The following is a 17890-nucleotide window of genomic DNA, read 5'->3' as shown; positions in this document are numbered from 1 at the left end:
GCCGAGAGGGGACCCCGGCCCAATTGCATAGGTTCTTCAGGCGGAAGGGCAGGCACCACGGGAGGCGAAGCTCGGACCCGAGGTGGCATGGTTCGACGAGCGACCGGCCCCTGGACGGACCTTCGCTCCCGGAAGCGGCGCTGGATGCGTCGGTCCACTCGTCCGGCCAGTTCTATGAGCTCTTGGAGGTCATCCGGAAGGTCCCGTGCGGCGAGTTCATCCTGGAGCCGTGGAGAAAGACCCTCCAAGAATATCCCATGCAGACTGTCCTCTCCCCAGGCCAATTCGGTGGCAAGGGTCTGGAACTCCATCGCGTATTCCTCTAGGGGGCGATTACCTTGTCTCAACTGGAGGAGTTCCGAGGCAGCGGTAGAGGCACGAGATGGTTCGTCGAAAATCCTCTGGAAAGCTTTAACGAACTGTACCAGGTTATTTAGTCGGGAGTCTTGACGCTCCCAAAGGGACGAGGCCCAAGCCAGAGGTTTCCCGTCCAGGAGAGAAATAATGTAGGTCGTCTTGACCCGGTCTGTAGAGAACTGTGCAGGCAAGAGGTCAAAACGGATGTAGCACTGGTTGAGGAATCCCCGACACGCCTTCGGATCTCCAGAGTACCGTGGCGGGGATGGCATCTGTATCGGGACAGGGGAACCCACGTGGACCTGAGACAAGGATGCGGAGGGACGAGCAGCGGAGGCCCCTTCCACACGATCCGCCAAGCGTTGAACGGTCGACATCAGGGTATCAAGACAGGACTGTTGTTGCTGCAGCTTCTGTGCTAGGCCTGGAATAGCCTTGAGGCCGGCAAGGTCCGCCGGGTCCATGGCCTTGCAATCTGTTGGATTCGTGGACCCTTGGGCCGGTCGGAGCCAGAGGATGGATTGCTGAAGATGGTTGCAGCAGTGGCCCCGGCTGGGAGGCGGCAAGGACAGGCTGGTGACTGGCCGAAGGTGGAACCCTGGGAGCCCTATGCGACCAAGGGCTTTGGCGAGGAAGCAGGAGATGGTGGCACTGGCACTGCGGTGAGAAGATCTTCGCCCTGGAAGCCGATCCTCCCCCGAGAGGAGCTCGTAGGAGTTCGGCCGCTGGGACTTAGGAGATTCACCCTGGAAGCCGGAGTCCCCCCAGGAGGAGCCCGTAGGAACCCGGCCGCTGGGACTTAGGAGGGCCTGCGGGGGCCTGGTCGGAAGAAGTCCAAAGTTGAGTGCCGAAGAGTCGTTGCTCGCCAGTCCAGAGTCGGGAACCAATGGATCACCGTAAGCCAGTCCAAGGTCAGAAGCCAGAGAATCAATGTAAGCCGGTCCGGGGTCAGAAGCCAGAGAATTACCGTAAGCCAGTTCGGGGTCAGAAGCCAAGAGTAAACGCAAGCCAATCCGGAGTCAGGAGCCAAGAAGAAGACAAGGAAGCAGGGACGCAGCAACTGGATACAGGAAAACCTGGGAACCTCGTTGCAAGGCAAAGTCCTAGTCCAGCTGCAGGGCTTAAGTACCCTGCAGTGTCTGATGTCATCAGGAGGCGTCCCCGAAGGTTCCCGCGCTGGCCCCTTTAAATTCTGGGCCGAGACGCGCGCGCGCGTCTAGGGGGCGGGGCCTACCGCCGCGAGGCGCCGGCTGCTCCGGCGCGGCAAAGAGGCAGGAGGAGAAGTAGCTGCAGGCCCGGGCGAGGTGGGGAGACGCCGGGCCTGCGGCAGCCGAGGTCCCTGGAGGCCCGGGGAGCGCGGGACCCGCGCGGACTGCCGATAAGGTGGGTGGCAATTCCAGGGGCGACCCGGAATCGCAACAATATCAACCACATCTGGAACCACCAAGAGTGATTGCTGAGATAACTGAAGCACCCTACTTGGAGTATAAAATGCCAAATAATTTGGTAAATATTTCCAGCCACCTTGGCTGAAAGAACCAAATACTAAGCAAAGAATTTTCAATTTAATCCTGAACTACTGTATTTTCGATTAGTAGCCAGTGATGATCCTTTAACAAAGGTGATACATAGTCAGTCCCTCATTAAACAAGTGGCTATGTTCAGCAATTACAAACACTGAAGCAATTGTTTCAGTAGTCACTGGTATAGGCTATTATAATAATCTGTGTTGGTGTTGATCAGGGAATGCACAATAGCAGTAAGAACTTTCTTAGCTAGGAAAGAATGCAACCAAAGAATAAAATGCAGACTAGCAAAATAATGATTAGATAGTGAAAAGATTCCAGGCTGTCAGAGAGAGTAAAAATAACAGTATAGATACCAGGAAACCACACTAAAGGCCTCATTCCCTAAAGCTTATCTCCAATTCTATGATGGGGAAAAAAAAACTTAGTAAATCGGGATGTAAATTGTTATTTGTAGCAGCCAAATAGAAGATTGGAGCCTTAATTATATTAGTGTTGCTATATGCATAAAATATTTTGGTTTTCTGTTACCTGTTTATCTCAAAATTGGCACCTGCATGAGTGGAAGCTGACTTCAGGGGAAGCCTGAGCAAGCCATCTGCGAAATGGCCACTTGGCCAAGTCTCTCCTTAACCAGGGACACAAGTAATATAGTTGTAGACCTAAAATTAGATCGTATTTCCTCCATAATGCTGTAATATTGATCCTATTGAATAGGGCTTTGCTGTCATTTGAAAATGACAGGTAAACATCAACAATACTGTTGCGGTCCCGGTTGCTAGGCTAGCGACCGGGTCCTTACCTGTTCGCCGGCTCCTCCATGCCTGCCGCGTCCCGCTGCTTCCAGGGCCGACCCGACCGCGTGGCAGCGGCTCTCCCCACATGGAGACGCCGCTGAGGCCCGTGCCTGACTCCTCCCCCTGCTGGGGAACGCGCGCGCAAAGAGACTGCCTTTATAGGTCCAGCACCCGGAAGTGCTGAACCGCCCTGTTTTTGACGTCAGACGCCGGCTGGCTATTTAAACCGGCGTCTGCCTCCCTTACTTTGCCTTTGCAACGAGGTCGCTCCTTTGAGTGCTTAGTTGCTTCCTGCTTGTTCCAGCCGTGCCTTGCTTCCAGCTCTGGTTCCTGCTTGTTCCAGCCGTGCCTTGCTTCCAGCTCTGGTTCCAGCTTGTTCCAGCCGTGCTTTGCTTCCAGCTCTGGTTCCTGCTTGTCCCAACCGTGCCTTGACTCCAGCTCCGGTTCCAGGTTCTCCTTGTCTTCAGCCAGCCACGACCTTCGGACTTCCTCACGATTCTCCTTGTCTTCAGCCAGCCACGACCTTCGGACTTCTTCACGATTCTCCTAAGTCCCAGCGACTCGGACCCCTACGGGCTTCTCCTGGGGGGGTCTCGGGTTTCCAGGGCGAAGACTTCACCAATCCGCTCCAGCCAGGGTCCGCCTCCCGGCTCTTTAACAACTATTGGACTTTGTCTCTAATCAGCCGGCCCAAGGGTCCACTATTGATTCTCTCCATAACAGTTTGCAAAGGCCATGGACTCGGCGGACTCCTCTCCCATGCAGGCCATTCCCGGTATGGCCCAAAGAATCCAGCAACAACAGCAATGCCTGGAGGTCTTGGCAGCTACGGTGGATCGTCTAGCCAGCCGGCTGGACGCTAATCCTCCAGAGGTGGTACAACCCCCACCTCCGCCTGTGCCTCCGACTCCCGTGCAGACTCAACTTCCGGCGCCCACACGTTACTCCGGGGATGCCAAATCGTGTAGGGCGTTTCTGAATCAATGCTTCATCCGCTTCACCTTGTTACCGGGGCAGTTCCCTTCTGATGCCGTCAAGGTGGCATATATTTTGTCACTGCTCGATGGGAAGGCCATGCTTTGGGCCTCACCCATGTGGGAGAATCAAGACGCCATGCTTCACAATTTGCAGGATTTTGTGTCTCATTTTAAACAAACTTTTGATGAACCAGCTCGTATGTCTACCGCTACCACTGAGATCCTGCAGCTAAGACAAGGGTCCCGTTCTCTGGCGGATTACGCCATTGAATTCCGCACTCTGGTTATGGAACTCGGCTGGCAGGATGACTGCTTGCGAGGTATTTTCCTGAAGGACTCGCAGGGCGTACCAAAGACGAATTGATGGCCCAGGATGTTCCGCCCACCCTGAATGGGGTAATAGATCTGGCAGGGAAGATTGACCGACGTCTGCAACAGCGGGCCAAGGAGGGCCGAGTCCTTCGCCGGCCAGTTTCGCTGGCACCCTCCTTCTCCCGATCTCTGACTGCACCTCACAAGACACAATCCGTGACCAGCAACTCCTCGGAAGAACCCATGCAGCTTGGGCGGGCGCCTCTGACCGAGGAAGAGAAGAGACGACGACGCACCCAGGGGCTCTGCCTGTATTGCGGTACCAAGGGTCATTTCTTGGGTCAATGTCCAGCGAGACCGGGAAATGGTCAAGTCTAGGGAGAGATGAGGAGATTTCCCTAGGCTGTATTAATGCTGCTCCTCAATGTACGGTCCCTATAACCTTAGAGTATCCCGGAGGCTCCTTCCAGACTCTAGCATTTATTGATTCCGGAGCCGGTGGGAATTTTATCCTGGAGGAACTAGTACGCCAACTGGGACTACCTACAAAGCGCCGGATACCTCCATTACGAGTTACCTCCATCCGGGGAACCCCCCTACCTGGCTACATTTCTGAAACCACGATGCCTCTCACCTTACGAACTGGCACGCTCCACACTGAGACAATCTCTTTTTTGCTACTCGAGAAATCAGTACATCCTGTGGTCTTGGGACTCCCCTGGTTGCAGCAACACGCTCCTGTGATCCATTGGGACTCACTCCAAATTGCTCAGTGGAGTTCTTATTGTTTCCGGAACTGTCTGGACCCCCTTCCAAGGCCTGAAGTACTACTCTCTCACTCAGCTCTGGAACTTCCTCTGCCTTACCAAGAATTCTCTGACGTGTTCTCTAAGCAAAAGGCAGAGCTCCTCCCGTGCCACCGGCCTTTTGACTGTGCCATTGATCTACTGCCAGGCTCCACTCCCCCGCGGGGTAGGGTTTACCCTCTTTCGCTGCCAGAAACCCGCGCAATGTCGGACTACATTACAGAAAACCTTGCTAAGGGCTTCATTCGCCCTTCACACTCCCCTGCAGGAGCAGGCTTCTTTTTCGTAGCCAAAAAAGATGGCTCCCTCAGGCCATGCATAGACTATCGAGGGCTGAATTCCATCACTAAGAAGGATCGCTATCCCTTGCCTCTAATCCCGGAATTGCTCGATAGACTTCAGGGGGCCAAGGTCTTTACAAAGCTGGATTTGCGTGGGGCATACAACCTGGTTCGTATTCGTCCGGGAGATGAGTGGAAGACAGCATTCAACACTCGTGACGGACATTACGAGTATTTGGTAATGCCTTTCGGCTTATGTAATGCGCCTGCTGTCTTTCAGAATCTTATGAATGAGGTATTCCGGGAGATGCTTCATTCTTTTGTCATAGTATACCTTGACGACATCTTGATCTATTCCCAAGATCTCTCTACTCATCGCCAACATGTCAAACGGATGCTACAAGCCCTTAGAGACAATCATTTATACGCCAAGTTTGAGAAATGCCAGTTTGAATGTGAGACGCTCCCGTTCTTAGGTTACATTGTTTCCTCATCCGGTTTCCAGATGGACCCAGAAAAAGTTGCAGCCATTATCAATTGGCCTCGTCCCTCTGGCCTGAAAGCCCTACAGCGTTTCCTTGGTTTTGCCAACTTTTACAGGCATTTTATACCTCATTACTCCCAGAAGGTAGCTCCTCTCACCGCGCTTACTCGCAAAGGAGTCAACGCTCACGATTGGCCTACCACCGCCTCCGATGCCTTTGAAGAGTTAAAACAAGCATTCCTAGCAGCGTCTTGCTTACGTCACCCGGATCCACAACGCCCCTTCATCTTGGAGGTCGATGCTTCAAACCTGGCTGTCGGCGCTGTCCTCAGTCAACATGATGCTTCCGGCAAGTTAATGCCATGTTCCTACTTTTCAAAGAAATTTTCGCCCGCCGAATGTAATTACGGCATCGGAGACAAAGAACTTTTAGCCATCAAGTTAGCCTTCGAGGAGTGGAGGCAATGGCTGGAGGGGGCTAACCATCCGGTGACTGTATACACTGACCATAAAAATTTATTGTACTTAGCTCAAGCTCAGCGACTGAACCCACGGCAAGCGAGATGGTCACTCTTCTTCAGTCGCTTCAATTTTGTCCTCAAGTATCGACCTGCAGAAAAGAATGTTCGAGCCGATGCCCTGTCTCGTACCACCCAGCTGAAGGAAGAGGAGGACACTCCGCAACCCATCCTGGACCCTGCATGTGTTCAACTAACTACCACCTCAATTGATGCTATGAGTAAAACTCCGGTTCCAAAAAGGCTTCGGAGAAAAGTTTTGTCTTGGGGACACGACTCTTTGACCGGGGGGCACGCCGGTAGACAAAGAACATTGGATCTCATAAATCGTTTTTATTGGTGGCCCGGACTTCGACGTGACGTTTCGCTCTACGTTAACTCCTGCCCCACCTGCGCCCTGCAAAATCCACTAAATGGTCCTCAGAGAGGTTTACTGCAACCGTTACCGGTGCCTACGGAACCCTGGACACATATAGCCACGGATTTTGTGGTAGAACTTCCGCCTTCTCAAGGCAAGACGGTGGTTTGGGTCACGGTGGACTGGTTCTCTAAAATGGCTCACTTCGTGCCCCTGCCCAAACTACCCTCCACGACTGAATTGGCTTCTCTGTTCACACACCATGTGTTTTGCATCCATGGTCTGCCCCAAGACATTGTGTCCGACAGGGGGCCCCAATTCACAGCCAGATATTGGAGGGCCTTATGCAAAAAATTTAAGATCCAGTTGAGTTTCTCTACCGCTTTTCACCCGCAAAGTAACGGGCAAACTGAACGCATGAATCGTTCATTAAAGTTGTTCTTACGAGCATTTATCAACCACAGACAAGATAATTGGGTGGAGCTTCTCCCTTGGGCAGAGTTTGCCTATAATAATCAAATACATACGGCGACAGGGAAGTCGCCCTTCCAAGTTGTGTATGGTAAACAGCTTAAGCCACCATTACCCCTGCCTGTACCCACCTCTTCACCTGCCGCTCAGTTAACCGCTGACCAACTGAGTAAACTTTGGACCTCCACTCAACACCGGCTTCAGAAAGTCGCACGCACTGCTAAGCGCTACTATGATCAACACCGGAAACCTGCATTCTCTTTTCTCCCAGGTGATCGAGTGTGGCTTAGTACAAAAAACATTCATTTGAGGCAACCTTCCAAGAAACTGTCACCCAAGTTCTGTAGTCCCTTCCGCGTAGCAGAAAGGGTAGGTCTGGTCTCCTATCGTCTACGACTTCCCACCACTCTACGCATCCATGATGTCTTCCACGTCTCCCTCTTAAAACCAGTGATTCTTTCCAGGTTTCACCCCAGGCCACTCGAAGATGGTTCCACCACCGCAGATGAGGATCCAACATTTCAGGTACGAGAGGTCCTTGATGCTCGATTTGCCAACAGGCGTTGGGAATACTTGCTGGCCTGGGAGGGTTGTGGGAACGAGGACAATACCTGGGAGCCTGCCCGCAATATTTTGGACAAGACCCTCCTACAGCAGTTCCATCTGGACCATCCTGACAGACCAAGTCCCTTGAAGAGGGGGCGTAAAAGGGGGGGTACTGTTGCGGTCCCGGTCGCTAGGCTAGCGACCGGGTCCTTACCTGTTCGCCGGCTCCTCCATGCCCGCCGCGTCCCGCTGCTTCCAGGGCCGACCCGACTGCGTGGCAGCGGCTCTCCCCACGTGGAGATGCCGCTGAGGCCCGTGCCTGACTCCTCCCCCTGCTGGGGAACGCGTGCGCGCGCGCGCACACGAAGAGACTGCCTTTATAGGTCCAGCACCCAGAAGTGCTGAACCGCCCTGTTTTTGACGTCAGACGCCGGCTGGCTATTTAAACCGGCGTCTGCCTCTCTTACTTTGCCTTTGCAACGAGTTCGCTCCTTTGAGTGCTTAGTTGCTTCCTGCTTGTTCCAGCCGTGCCTCGCTTCCAGCTCTGGTTCCTGCTTGTTCCAGCCGTGCCTCGCTTCCAGCTCTGGTTCCTGCTTGTTCCAGCCGTGCCTCGCTTCCAGCTCTGGTGCCTGCTTGGTCCAGCCGTGCCTTGCTTCCAGCTCTGGTTCCAGCTTGTTCCAGCCGTGCTTTGCTTCCAGCTCTGGTTCCTGCTTGTCCCAACCGTGCCTTGACTCCAGCTCCAGCTCCGGTTCCAGGTTCTCCTTGTCTTCAGCCAGCCACGACCTTCGGACTTCCTCACGATTCTCCTTGTCTTCAGCCAGCCACGACCTTCGGACTTCCTCACGATTCTCCTTGTCTTCAGCCAGCCACGACCTTCGGACTTCTTCACGATTCTCCTAAGTCCCAGCGACTCGGACCCCTACGAGCTTCTCCTGGGGGGGTCTCGGGTTTCCAGGGCGAAGACTTCACCAATCCGCTCCAGCCAGGGTCCGCCTCCCGGCTCTTTAACAACTATTGGACTTTGTCTCTATTCAGCCGGCCCAAGGGTCCACTATTGACTCTCTCCATAACAAATACTTCTTTCATTTCCTGTCATATCCCATCTGAAACGACACAAAATGAAACAATTTCAATTCGTGTCATTATGTTGTTTTTGTGTGTGCTTTTTGCATGGTAAAAAAAATAGCACATACTAAAACAAAAGGAATGAAAAGAACCAAACAGATGAAAAATGGAAACAAAATCAAAACCAAACAAAAAAATCACCAAAACGAGCATTTCTCTGTGCACACTCCTACCACTCAGCATTTTTAGATGCCAGGAAGAGAAGAGTGAGAAGGGAGCATTTGTTATAGAGAGCAATCCAAGCAATGAATTGGGGAAAGAAGCCCCGTGTGTGTGTGTGTGTGTGGGGGGGGGGGGGGGGGACGACGACTTGTTTTTTGTTTCATTTGATGTTTATGTTGGTATGTTTTGTTTAGATGAGCCAAAATAGACAGCAAAATGAAAAACAAAATGGAAAGAAAAAAAAAAAAAGGCCAGGTCTACCTTGCTCCAGCCCAAAAATCCTAAAGTACCATCAAGATAACAAAATTAAACACACACACACACACACATGCTTCCTGTATCCCCTCCCTTTCCACAGACCAAATCTCACCCTGTCTGTGATACTCCTGGGGGAATTCTACACACAAAAATGTAAAATTCTGCAAAATTCTGCATACTTTATATTGGTCAAAATAACACAATATACATGATAGTCTTTAAGTAATTCATTTAAAATGTAATACAGAACAAAAAATGCAGAATTTTAAATAATTTGAGCAGAAATTCCCTAGAAATTCACTGTAAGAGTCTCTTCCACTCTCCTCTCCCTAGTCCCCTAGCCACTTTGCCCTCTCAGGCCCCAACTCTTCCACCTGCCAGTATCTCTCCCCTCCATCTCTAGGCTGAACCCCTTCCACTCTATGGCCACTCCCAGAATTTGACCCTGTTCTCGGTACTGCCCCTCACACAGACTCCCTCTATCCCTCTCTCTCACACACATGCTCCCTCTCTCTAGTGCACATACATACCCCCTCATACATGTTCCCTCACTCTCTTATACACACAGCCTCATAGGGGCTCCCTCTATTTTGCACACACACATCCTCTCATACAGGGTCCCTCTCTTGCATACACACACACACACACACACACACACACATATCCTCTCATACAGGGTCTCTCTCTCTTGCACGCACACACACACACACACACACACATATCTCCTCATACCGGGTCCCTGTCTCTCTCTCGCTCGCAAACACACATCCCCTCATACAGGGTTCCTCTCTCTCTCTCTCTCTCTCTTACACACACATAAAAACACACACACATCTGCTCTTACAGGGTCCCTCTTTCTCTCTTGCACACACACATCCCCTCATACAAGGTCCCTCTCACTCTTGCATGCACACCCACACAGGCTTCCTTTCTCTCTCTCACATACACCCTCACACAGGCTACCTATGTCTCTCTCTCTCACACACACCCCTTCCCACAGGTTCTCTCTCACACATACACAATCCCTTCACACAGGCTCTCTCTCTCACAAACAAAAAAGCAGTCTCTCATACAATCCCTTTTTCACACACACCAGCTCCCAGTCTCTCACATATATACACACTCCTTTACAATCTCCTCACATAGGCTCCCTCTCTCTGGCACCCACACTCACGCAGCCTCACACATGCTTTCTCTCACCACCAGCACACCCCCCCCCCCCGCAGTTTGCATTCTTACACACACACACACCTCTACACACACTCACTCTCACTGGGGCCTTCATCTTCACTGTGAACAGGACCGGCTCTGCTTGCGGCACGCCAGGGCCTTCACCTTTGCTGTGAGTGGGACAAGCTCCGCTTGTGGCATGCCAGAGCCTTGTCCATCTTTGCCAAATTCTGCACAGAAAATGGCAATTCTGCGCAGCAGGAAATTCTGCACAAATTCTGCGTTCTGCAGTAGCGCAGAATTCCCAAAGGACTACTATCGGGTTACAAGCACAAGAAACAGTGGAAAAGGGGCAGGAGTGATGTTCAGTCACTGGCACCATTTTGTTGTACGGCTATATCACCCCTGCCTCTTTCTGACTGCTTCTTGTGATTGCGACCTCACAAATGGGTGAAGATCGGTTCCAGGCAGGGCGGGGGAGGGGGAAATTTTTTAATTTTGGTGAAAAAAAAGAAAAGAAAAATGGATTTCAGCCGCATTTTTTCAGTTATTTTTCTAAAGAAACAAGATTTTCCACTGCGTTTTTCATTAAAAAATGAATGCACATCCAGAGGCTGTGGGGCCAATATACTACATAACCTCTCGTGGTGCACTTTCCCTGGCTGCAGGGAGCAATGACAGTGATGGTGGCATTCCCCTGCCTACTCCAGTGCACTTGCCTTGGCTGCAGTGAGCAGCCAATAGCTGGCAGCAGGAGGAGGGGCGCAGATGCAGAAGGCGTACCTGCTTCATGATGAGGGAGGCGTGTGCAGGAGAGAGCACACTAGTCCATTATTATTATTTATTTATTAAAAAATATTTATATTCCGCTTATATTGAGATAACGTGCTAAGTGGATTACAATAATTAAAAAAACAGAAAAAAATATAAATACAAATCATTTTCAAAATAAAATGACAATAAATACAATTAAAAGCAACTGTAATAATAGAAATTGAACATAAAAATTGAAAAAAAAAATGTTATTGAGTAGCATTAAACATTAAGTATTAAATTTCCATCCAGTTGAAAGGCCTGCCTAAAAACGTATGCCTTCACTTGTTTTCTAAAAACACTGATATCTTTGGTAACACATACTGCCAACGGTAATGCGTTCCAAAGACCAGGCCTCGCTACAGAGAACGACCTTTGGCATATCTCCTTTAAACGGGCGATCCTATTGGAAGGAATTAGCAATAAGTTGTGATCCGAAGAACGCAACAATTGATTGATTGCAACAGGCTTGTCAGATAAATTGGGCCATTCGTATTCAATGCTTTAAAAATTAAAACTGCAATTTTAAATTTAATCCTATATTCAACAGGTAACCAGTATAGTTCAATAAGTTTTGGTGACATATGTTCTCGTATCTAAGTGGCTATTATTAATCGTGCAGCAGAGTTCTGCCAAACTTAAGTTGCCCATAAAGAAGTTGATGATTACCCTAAGAAAAGAGAATTACAGTAGTCAACAGTACATAAAACAAATGCCTGAACAACAGACTGAAATTCATTTACTTCTAAGATATATTTCAAATGTCTTAGGAGGTGATGTTTGAAATACCCGGATTTTAATATTTAGGCAATATGATCTTTAAAGCACTTGTACAACCTTATGGTCGCATACTGCTGCCACCATTACATCTTCCACAGGGCCCAGCCTTTTTCACTGCTTTACCTCAGAGCCCCCGCTGCAGCCTCCTAGTTGGAAGCTCCCGCCCTCCACCCAGCTGTGGGCTGCATGCCTGGGAGTCAGATGCCCCCAGCATAATGGCAGCTTGCCTGTCTGGGAGCTAATCCCATGGCCTTGGAAGCTTAGGCCTGCTGCCTGCCTGCTTGGAAGACTCCCCTCCCCCCAGCTGAACTCACCAATGTAGCCACTGAAGCTGGGGCCAGCTTGCCCGGAGCCCCTCCACCACCACCACCACCAACTCCACCACCATGTCCATTGAAGCAGGATCCTGTCTCCTGCCTGCCTGGGAGCCCTCACTGCCACTTCCTCCATCACATGCTTGGAAGCCTCCACCACCGGAGGGACAGATTGGGAGACAACCACAGGTAGGAAGCCTTTTTAGTATGGTGAGAGATGTTGTGTTGGGGACTTCCACCCTCTAGAAAAACAGCACCACCACTGATGGGGGGTGGGGGGTGGGAGGCAATGCATTATTGAAAGATCATCTGTTGTGAACATTGGTCATTTATTCTTGCTCAGAGTGGATTGGATGGGAACAAAGCGCATGCATGTGTGGAGGCCTTATCCTTGACTTTTGTTCAGCGCAAAGACCATCTGTTTGCACATCCTTAATAGAGAAAGCCCTGGAGACTGTGTCACAGGTACATGTCATACCCACTGAAAGGAAGAGGACCTTGTTAGCCAGAGAGGAGCCACGATTGTCCATGTTGTGCCACCCCCTCCTCATTTCTCATAGCACATTATCTCCTTCTCACACACCCCCCTAACCTCATCTCTTCCAAAATGCATCCCCTGTCATACCTCCCCCATCTCGCATCACCAGCATTTACCTTCTCTCCCTCCCCATCAAACATTTACAGCTTCCCTGATGGTGCTCTAAGATGCACCCCACTCAGCCCGCGGCTGAATCCTGTGTCCTGGGTTCCCAGGCTGTGGCTGCATCTGGCTGTTCTACCTCAGTCCCTCCCCACTGTTTAAAGAAGGGGAAAAGGTGGGAGGGAATGAGGTACAGCACAGGATACAGCAGAACAGAAAACAAATTGCTGCCTTCAATGTCTCCTCCAGTCTCTCCCCCTCCTGTGGGAACAGGAAGGGGATGGGGGGTGGGACATGGAAGCAAGTCTGAAGCAGGCATTACAGAGAAGAAAACAATTGTTTTGATCTCTGTAGGCTGCCTGGAGGGGAGGAATGGACTAGTAAACAGAATAGTTGCTTGAGATTTGAGGCATTGGCTAGCAATAGCCCTGCCAAAGTGGATCCATTTTTGTGAGAGATGGCATCAGGGGATTGAAATTCAGATCTCCTCATGCAGCCTCTCACGAAGCATGGATCCACTAGAAACTTGGAAAATGACGGGTAAGGTCGAACAACAATGGGCCATATATAAAGGAGCCATTACAAAGGCAAAACCTCTCTTTGTAAGAAAAATAAACAAGAGGAAAAAGAAACCGATCTGGCTCTCAAAGGAATTGGCTAAAAAAATAAGGGCAAAAAGAGCAGCGTTCCAGAAGTACAAAGGTTCCCAAAGAGAGGAGCACTGTTCAACATATCCCTGAAAATGGGAGAAGTGCTGCAAGATTGGAGAAGCGCGGTTGTGGTCCCTGTAAGATCTATGGACCCTTGCTGATGTGGTGAAGTTGATAGCCTATGGGGAAGGCCCCATAGGCCCTCACCGACAACTGGCAGAACTATGCAGGAGAGAGATCAAACTGGAGTTCACCAATACCAACCTCTTTCCCCTTGGATTAAGCTCTTGGATTCCGGGGACCGGCAGGTCTTAGGCAAGAGTCTCTGTGGCAATGGCATAGGCGTAGGGTCAGAGGCAGGTGGCAAGCAAGAATGGTCAGTGTCAAGGGAGGAAATGACGTCATCGGAGCTGTCGGTTGCTTAATCGGGAGCTCCTCCATCGAGCGGGCAATTTGTCGCATTATCTCAGGTATCCACGATTATTTACTTTCCCAACCAATTATTTATTGTAGCCTTTTGATGTCCCTCAAGTGAAAATTGGTGGATTTCCACCAGTTCTCCTATAAAATATTGGAAACTAAAGAGAGGCTGACTCAGCCAAGATGGCTGCGGCTGATGGCGCAGTTGATGGCGGAGGGCCTCTGCCTGACTCGGAACTACTGACATGTGTGGAGTTCCATGGGTGGTTCTGTGAACTGAGACAGGACATAAAAAATTATAAGCAACAAATGCTGGACCCGTTAGGAGACGTGAAAGAAGATATCTCTGAATTGGGGAGATAGGTGGATGAATCTGAGGTGAGAGCAGACTCCCAGGCTAAAGATTTGTCCCGCCTATGCTACGATTACAACACTTTGCAAATGGACTTTTCATCTGTCCTTGAGAAGCTTGAAGATCTCGAGAATAGATCTTGTCACAGCAATCTGCGAATGAAGGGGGGTACCTGAGACCCCGGAATACAAAAACCTTGAGTCGGTTGTGCTACTAATCTGCCAGAGTATTCTGCCTCCACTGATGATTCTGAACAGCTTAATATTAAACTGGAGCAGGCTCACTGCTCTTTGGGGAAGAGAGTGGGAAATAAGCCCTGCGATATTGTGGTCTGCTTCCACAGCAACGCAGTTAAGGACAGAATATATAATATTGCCCACAAGCAAGAAACTTGGAATTGGTGTAGCAATATCATCTCTTTTTTTGTTGCTCTCTCTCTGATTACCTTGCGTAAATGTCAGGAACTAAGGCCGGTTGCCGCCCACAAGGAAAACGTCAGATATCGCTGGCTTTACCCCTTTGGTTTGTGGATTTCAATTAAGGGTACCTCACATTAAGTAAAGACAGTTGCGGAAGCCAATACGGCTTTACTCGACTCTGGCCTTGCTGCAGTTACTCCAGCATCGCGGTCTCAGGCCTTGGCACCACAGAGAGACGAAACATGCCGCTGGCAGCGAGTAGGAAAGGATGGCAGGAGATTGAGGAGAAACTCTGAAAATTCGGCGCCTTCAAAGGATGAAACTTGAAGAACTTTTGAGTACTTTTCGGTGTGCATTTTATTTATATGATAATCATCTCTAGGTCCCTTGTGGGGATAATTGGGAAGTATTTTCTCACCTGAGATTTTTGGCATGTTTGATGTTTGTTCTTGCAATGATTGCTAACTTTTTGCTTGATCTTTTTTTCTATGTCTATCCCGATAGATGGGGTGAAAGATGGTTTCTTTCATTTTCCAATGAGAAAAAAAGAGCAGAGTAATCCCACAAAAAAGATATCCAACAAAAAAGGGAAAACAAGTTACAAACTTAAAGGGGAAGTTCACTGAATGCTGTTTTCTGTCCATCTTGGAGTCAAGTAGGAGACCTTCAGGTCCCAATTCTGGTATTGACAAAGGAAAAGGAACTATGGGAACATAGTATAAAGAAGATAACATATAAATATAAAGAAGACACCATCAGTAGGCTGCAATCTTCAGTTCCTTCGCAAGAGACAGTTTTGACTGTTGAATCCTATTGCGTTAAGTTTGTTATGCGTGGCTCCTGATGAAGCTGTGGTCAGCGAAACTTCAGCCGTAGTTGAGCCTTCATGGTAAAGTGTTCAATACCGTCTAATTTTTGCTAAGTCCTGTCTAACTTTGCGAAGTCTTCCTGGTGAAGTGTTTCTACACTATCTGACTCTACATTGAGACTTTGTTGAGCTCTAGAAGTCAAATATGTTGACAGTAATAATTGTATATTTAAGTGACTGCAAGTGATTGAGAAGACCGAGCGCTCTCCAGGTTATTGGAGAGACGCTGACTGGTTTGCTGATGCAGTCCACTTACTACTTCAAAAATTTTCTAAAAAATTGTTAATAAATTAAAAATTCAAAAATCAATCTATATACAACATTCAGTGAGCTTCCCCTTTAAGTTTGTAACTTGTTTTCCCTTCTTTCATTTTCCTCCAGGAATATCTTTGGGTCTGCAAGTATTTCATGGCAGATCCATTAGGGTATGGTTAGGGGGGAAGGGGAGGGGGAAGAAAGTTACGGTGTCTTCGGAAAGGTTCTGTCTCTTGTCCTTACACCCTTAACAAGAATTCCAACCAAGCAAACCCGACAGTGCTCATTAATAACCCTCACGCCTATCTTAATTGCACCAATCACTCAACTTCTAGGCTTCACCCTGTTCTCCCTTACTCTTTTCAATGCTCAATCCCTCACCAAAAAATCCCTGATTCTCAATGATTACCTTCTAGACACCAAACCTGACATATGTGCTATAACTGAAACGGCTAAAACCCACAGACACTCCAATAATAAATCAACTACCAACTCAGAACTACAACATCTTTTCCCTTCCCAGACTGAAAAAAAGAGGCGGGGGCATCTTACTAGCAGCAAAAAAAGGCCTCGGATTCATGCAACGCTCGGTCATATCAGACCTGAAACTAGAAATCGGTTTTTTCACCTCAGAACATCTTCAAATCCTGTTAGTCTACGCCCCCCTGGGGCTCTTGGAAAAAGATACTTCTCCAATCATCAAACTTATCACAACCACCATCAATCTGGATGCCCCAACTATAATTCTGGGGGACTTCAATCTACACGTAGACGATCGCATTCTCTCACCCAGCTGTGAAGCTTTCCTCACTGCCCTATCAGCCTTGGGATTCAACCAGTTAGTCAATGAACCCACACACAAGGCAGGACACACGCTGGATTTAATCTTCGTCAACTCAGGCATCAAGCATCCCGCTCATCTAAATTACGAAAAGGTCCCCTGGTCAGACCATTCAGTAATCTCCACCAGGTTCACTATAAACGAAACCATCCCGGTTCATAAACCCCAACCTTCCTTCCAATATAGAAGAGCATGCTCGTCTGAAGACCTCAGCAACCAACTAACCTCACAACTTACTCACATAGATCTCAACAACCCCAATTCAGCTCTCCTTTCCTGGAACAGAATCACTGAATCCATAGCTAACAGGCTTTGCCCCCTTGTAACAAAAACACCTAATAACAACACACCCAATAAACACCCATGGTTTACTCTCGAGCTCAGAAAACTGAAACAAAATTTAAGAAAGAAGGAGAGCAAATGGCGCAAAGCCCCATCCACAAGCACTCTCTCCGCCTACAAACAAGCACTCCACCAGTACAAAACTTCCACCGCCAGATCCAAAAAGGATTTCTAAGCGCACAAGATTCACGATCTCGTCTTCGACGCCAAAGCTCTCTTCGCCTTCGTTTCCAACTTAACACAAATCAACACACCAGTCATCCCTATCAATCAAGCACAATCAAAAGCCGAAGAGCTGGCCCTGTTCTTCTGCAACAAAATCATAAAGCTCCTAACTCAGCTGCCCAACTCAACCCCTCTGCACCTGAGTTCACTCCAACCTTCAAACTACACACCCTGTTTGAATGTAAACCGGCATGATGTGATTTTATCATGAATGCCGGTATATAAAAAACCTAAATAAATAAATAAATAAATAAAATCCTTTTATATTGGGTTCACTGGTCTTGTTTTTTATTGCTCTGGGAATAGCATATGACAACATCAGGGAGTCTTCTAATTTTAGTTTAACGTTATTCTTTTCGAGTTGATTGGGCTTGACTCCCTTTTCCGTATTCAGTAGCGCATATAGTCGGGATATGGGTCTCCGAAAGATGTCAGCATTTTCACAATATTTAACAAACATGGTTTTCCCCTGATTTAGCTCCATAGCTATTCTATGTTTAGAAAAGAAGTGTAACAACTGCGAGTAAGAATAGTAAGCCATAGAAAGAGATCTAGGTGTCATAGTGGATAACACATTGAAATCGTCAGTACAGTGTGCTGCGGCAGTCAAAAAAGCAAACAGAATGTTGGGAATTATTAGAAAGGGAATGGTGAATAAAACGGAAAATATCATAATGCCTCTGTATCGCTCCATGGTGAGACCGCACCTTGAATATTGTGTACAATTCTGGTCGCCGCATCTCAAAAAAGATATAATTGCGATGGAGAAGGTACAGAGAAGGGTTACCAAAATGATAAGGGGAATGGAACAACTCCCCTATGA

The 17890-nt window shown here is 48.7% G+C and overlaps 1 protein-coding gene across 1 annotated transcript in view; it reads left to right on the top strand.

Moving 5' to 3' along the window:
* Positions 1 to 4020: 4020 nt before the first annotated feature.
* Positions 4021 to 17890, top strand: part of LOC115099620 — a 39280-nt gene continuing 25410 nt past the window's right edge. Inside the window, exons 1-4 of the mRNA XM_029617351.1 lie at positions 4021 to 4280; positions 4787 to 5511; positions 6070 to 6279; positions 7352 to 7412. Of these exons, the coding sequence (XP_029473211.1) occupies positions 4021 to 4280; positions 4787 to 5511; positions 6070 to 6279; positions 7352 to 7412 (1256 nt within the window). The remainder of the gene's footprint in view (positions 4281 to 4786; positions 5512 to 6069; positions 6280 to 7351; positions 7413 to 17890) is intronic.

Source organism: Rhinatrema bivittatum, chromosome 9 (assembly GCF_901001135.1).
Source record: "Rhinatrema bivittatum chromosome 9, aRhiBiv1.1, whole genome shotgun sequence".
NCBI lineage: Eukaryota > Metazoa > Chordata > Amphibia > Gymnophiona > Rhinatrematidae > Rhinatrema > Rhinatrema bivittatum.
Note: the sequence above shows the minus strand (reverse complement) of the source record. Positions and strands in the feature narration are given on the sequence as shown.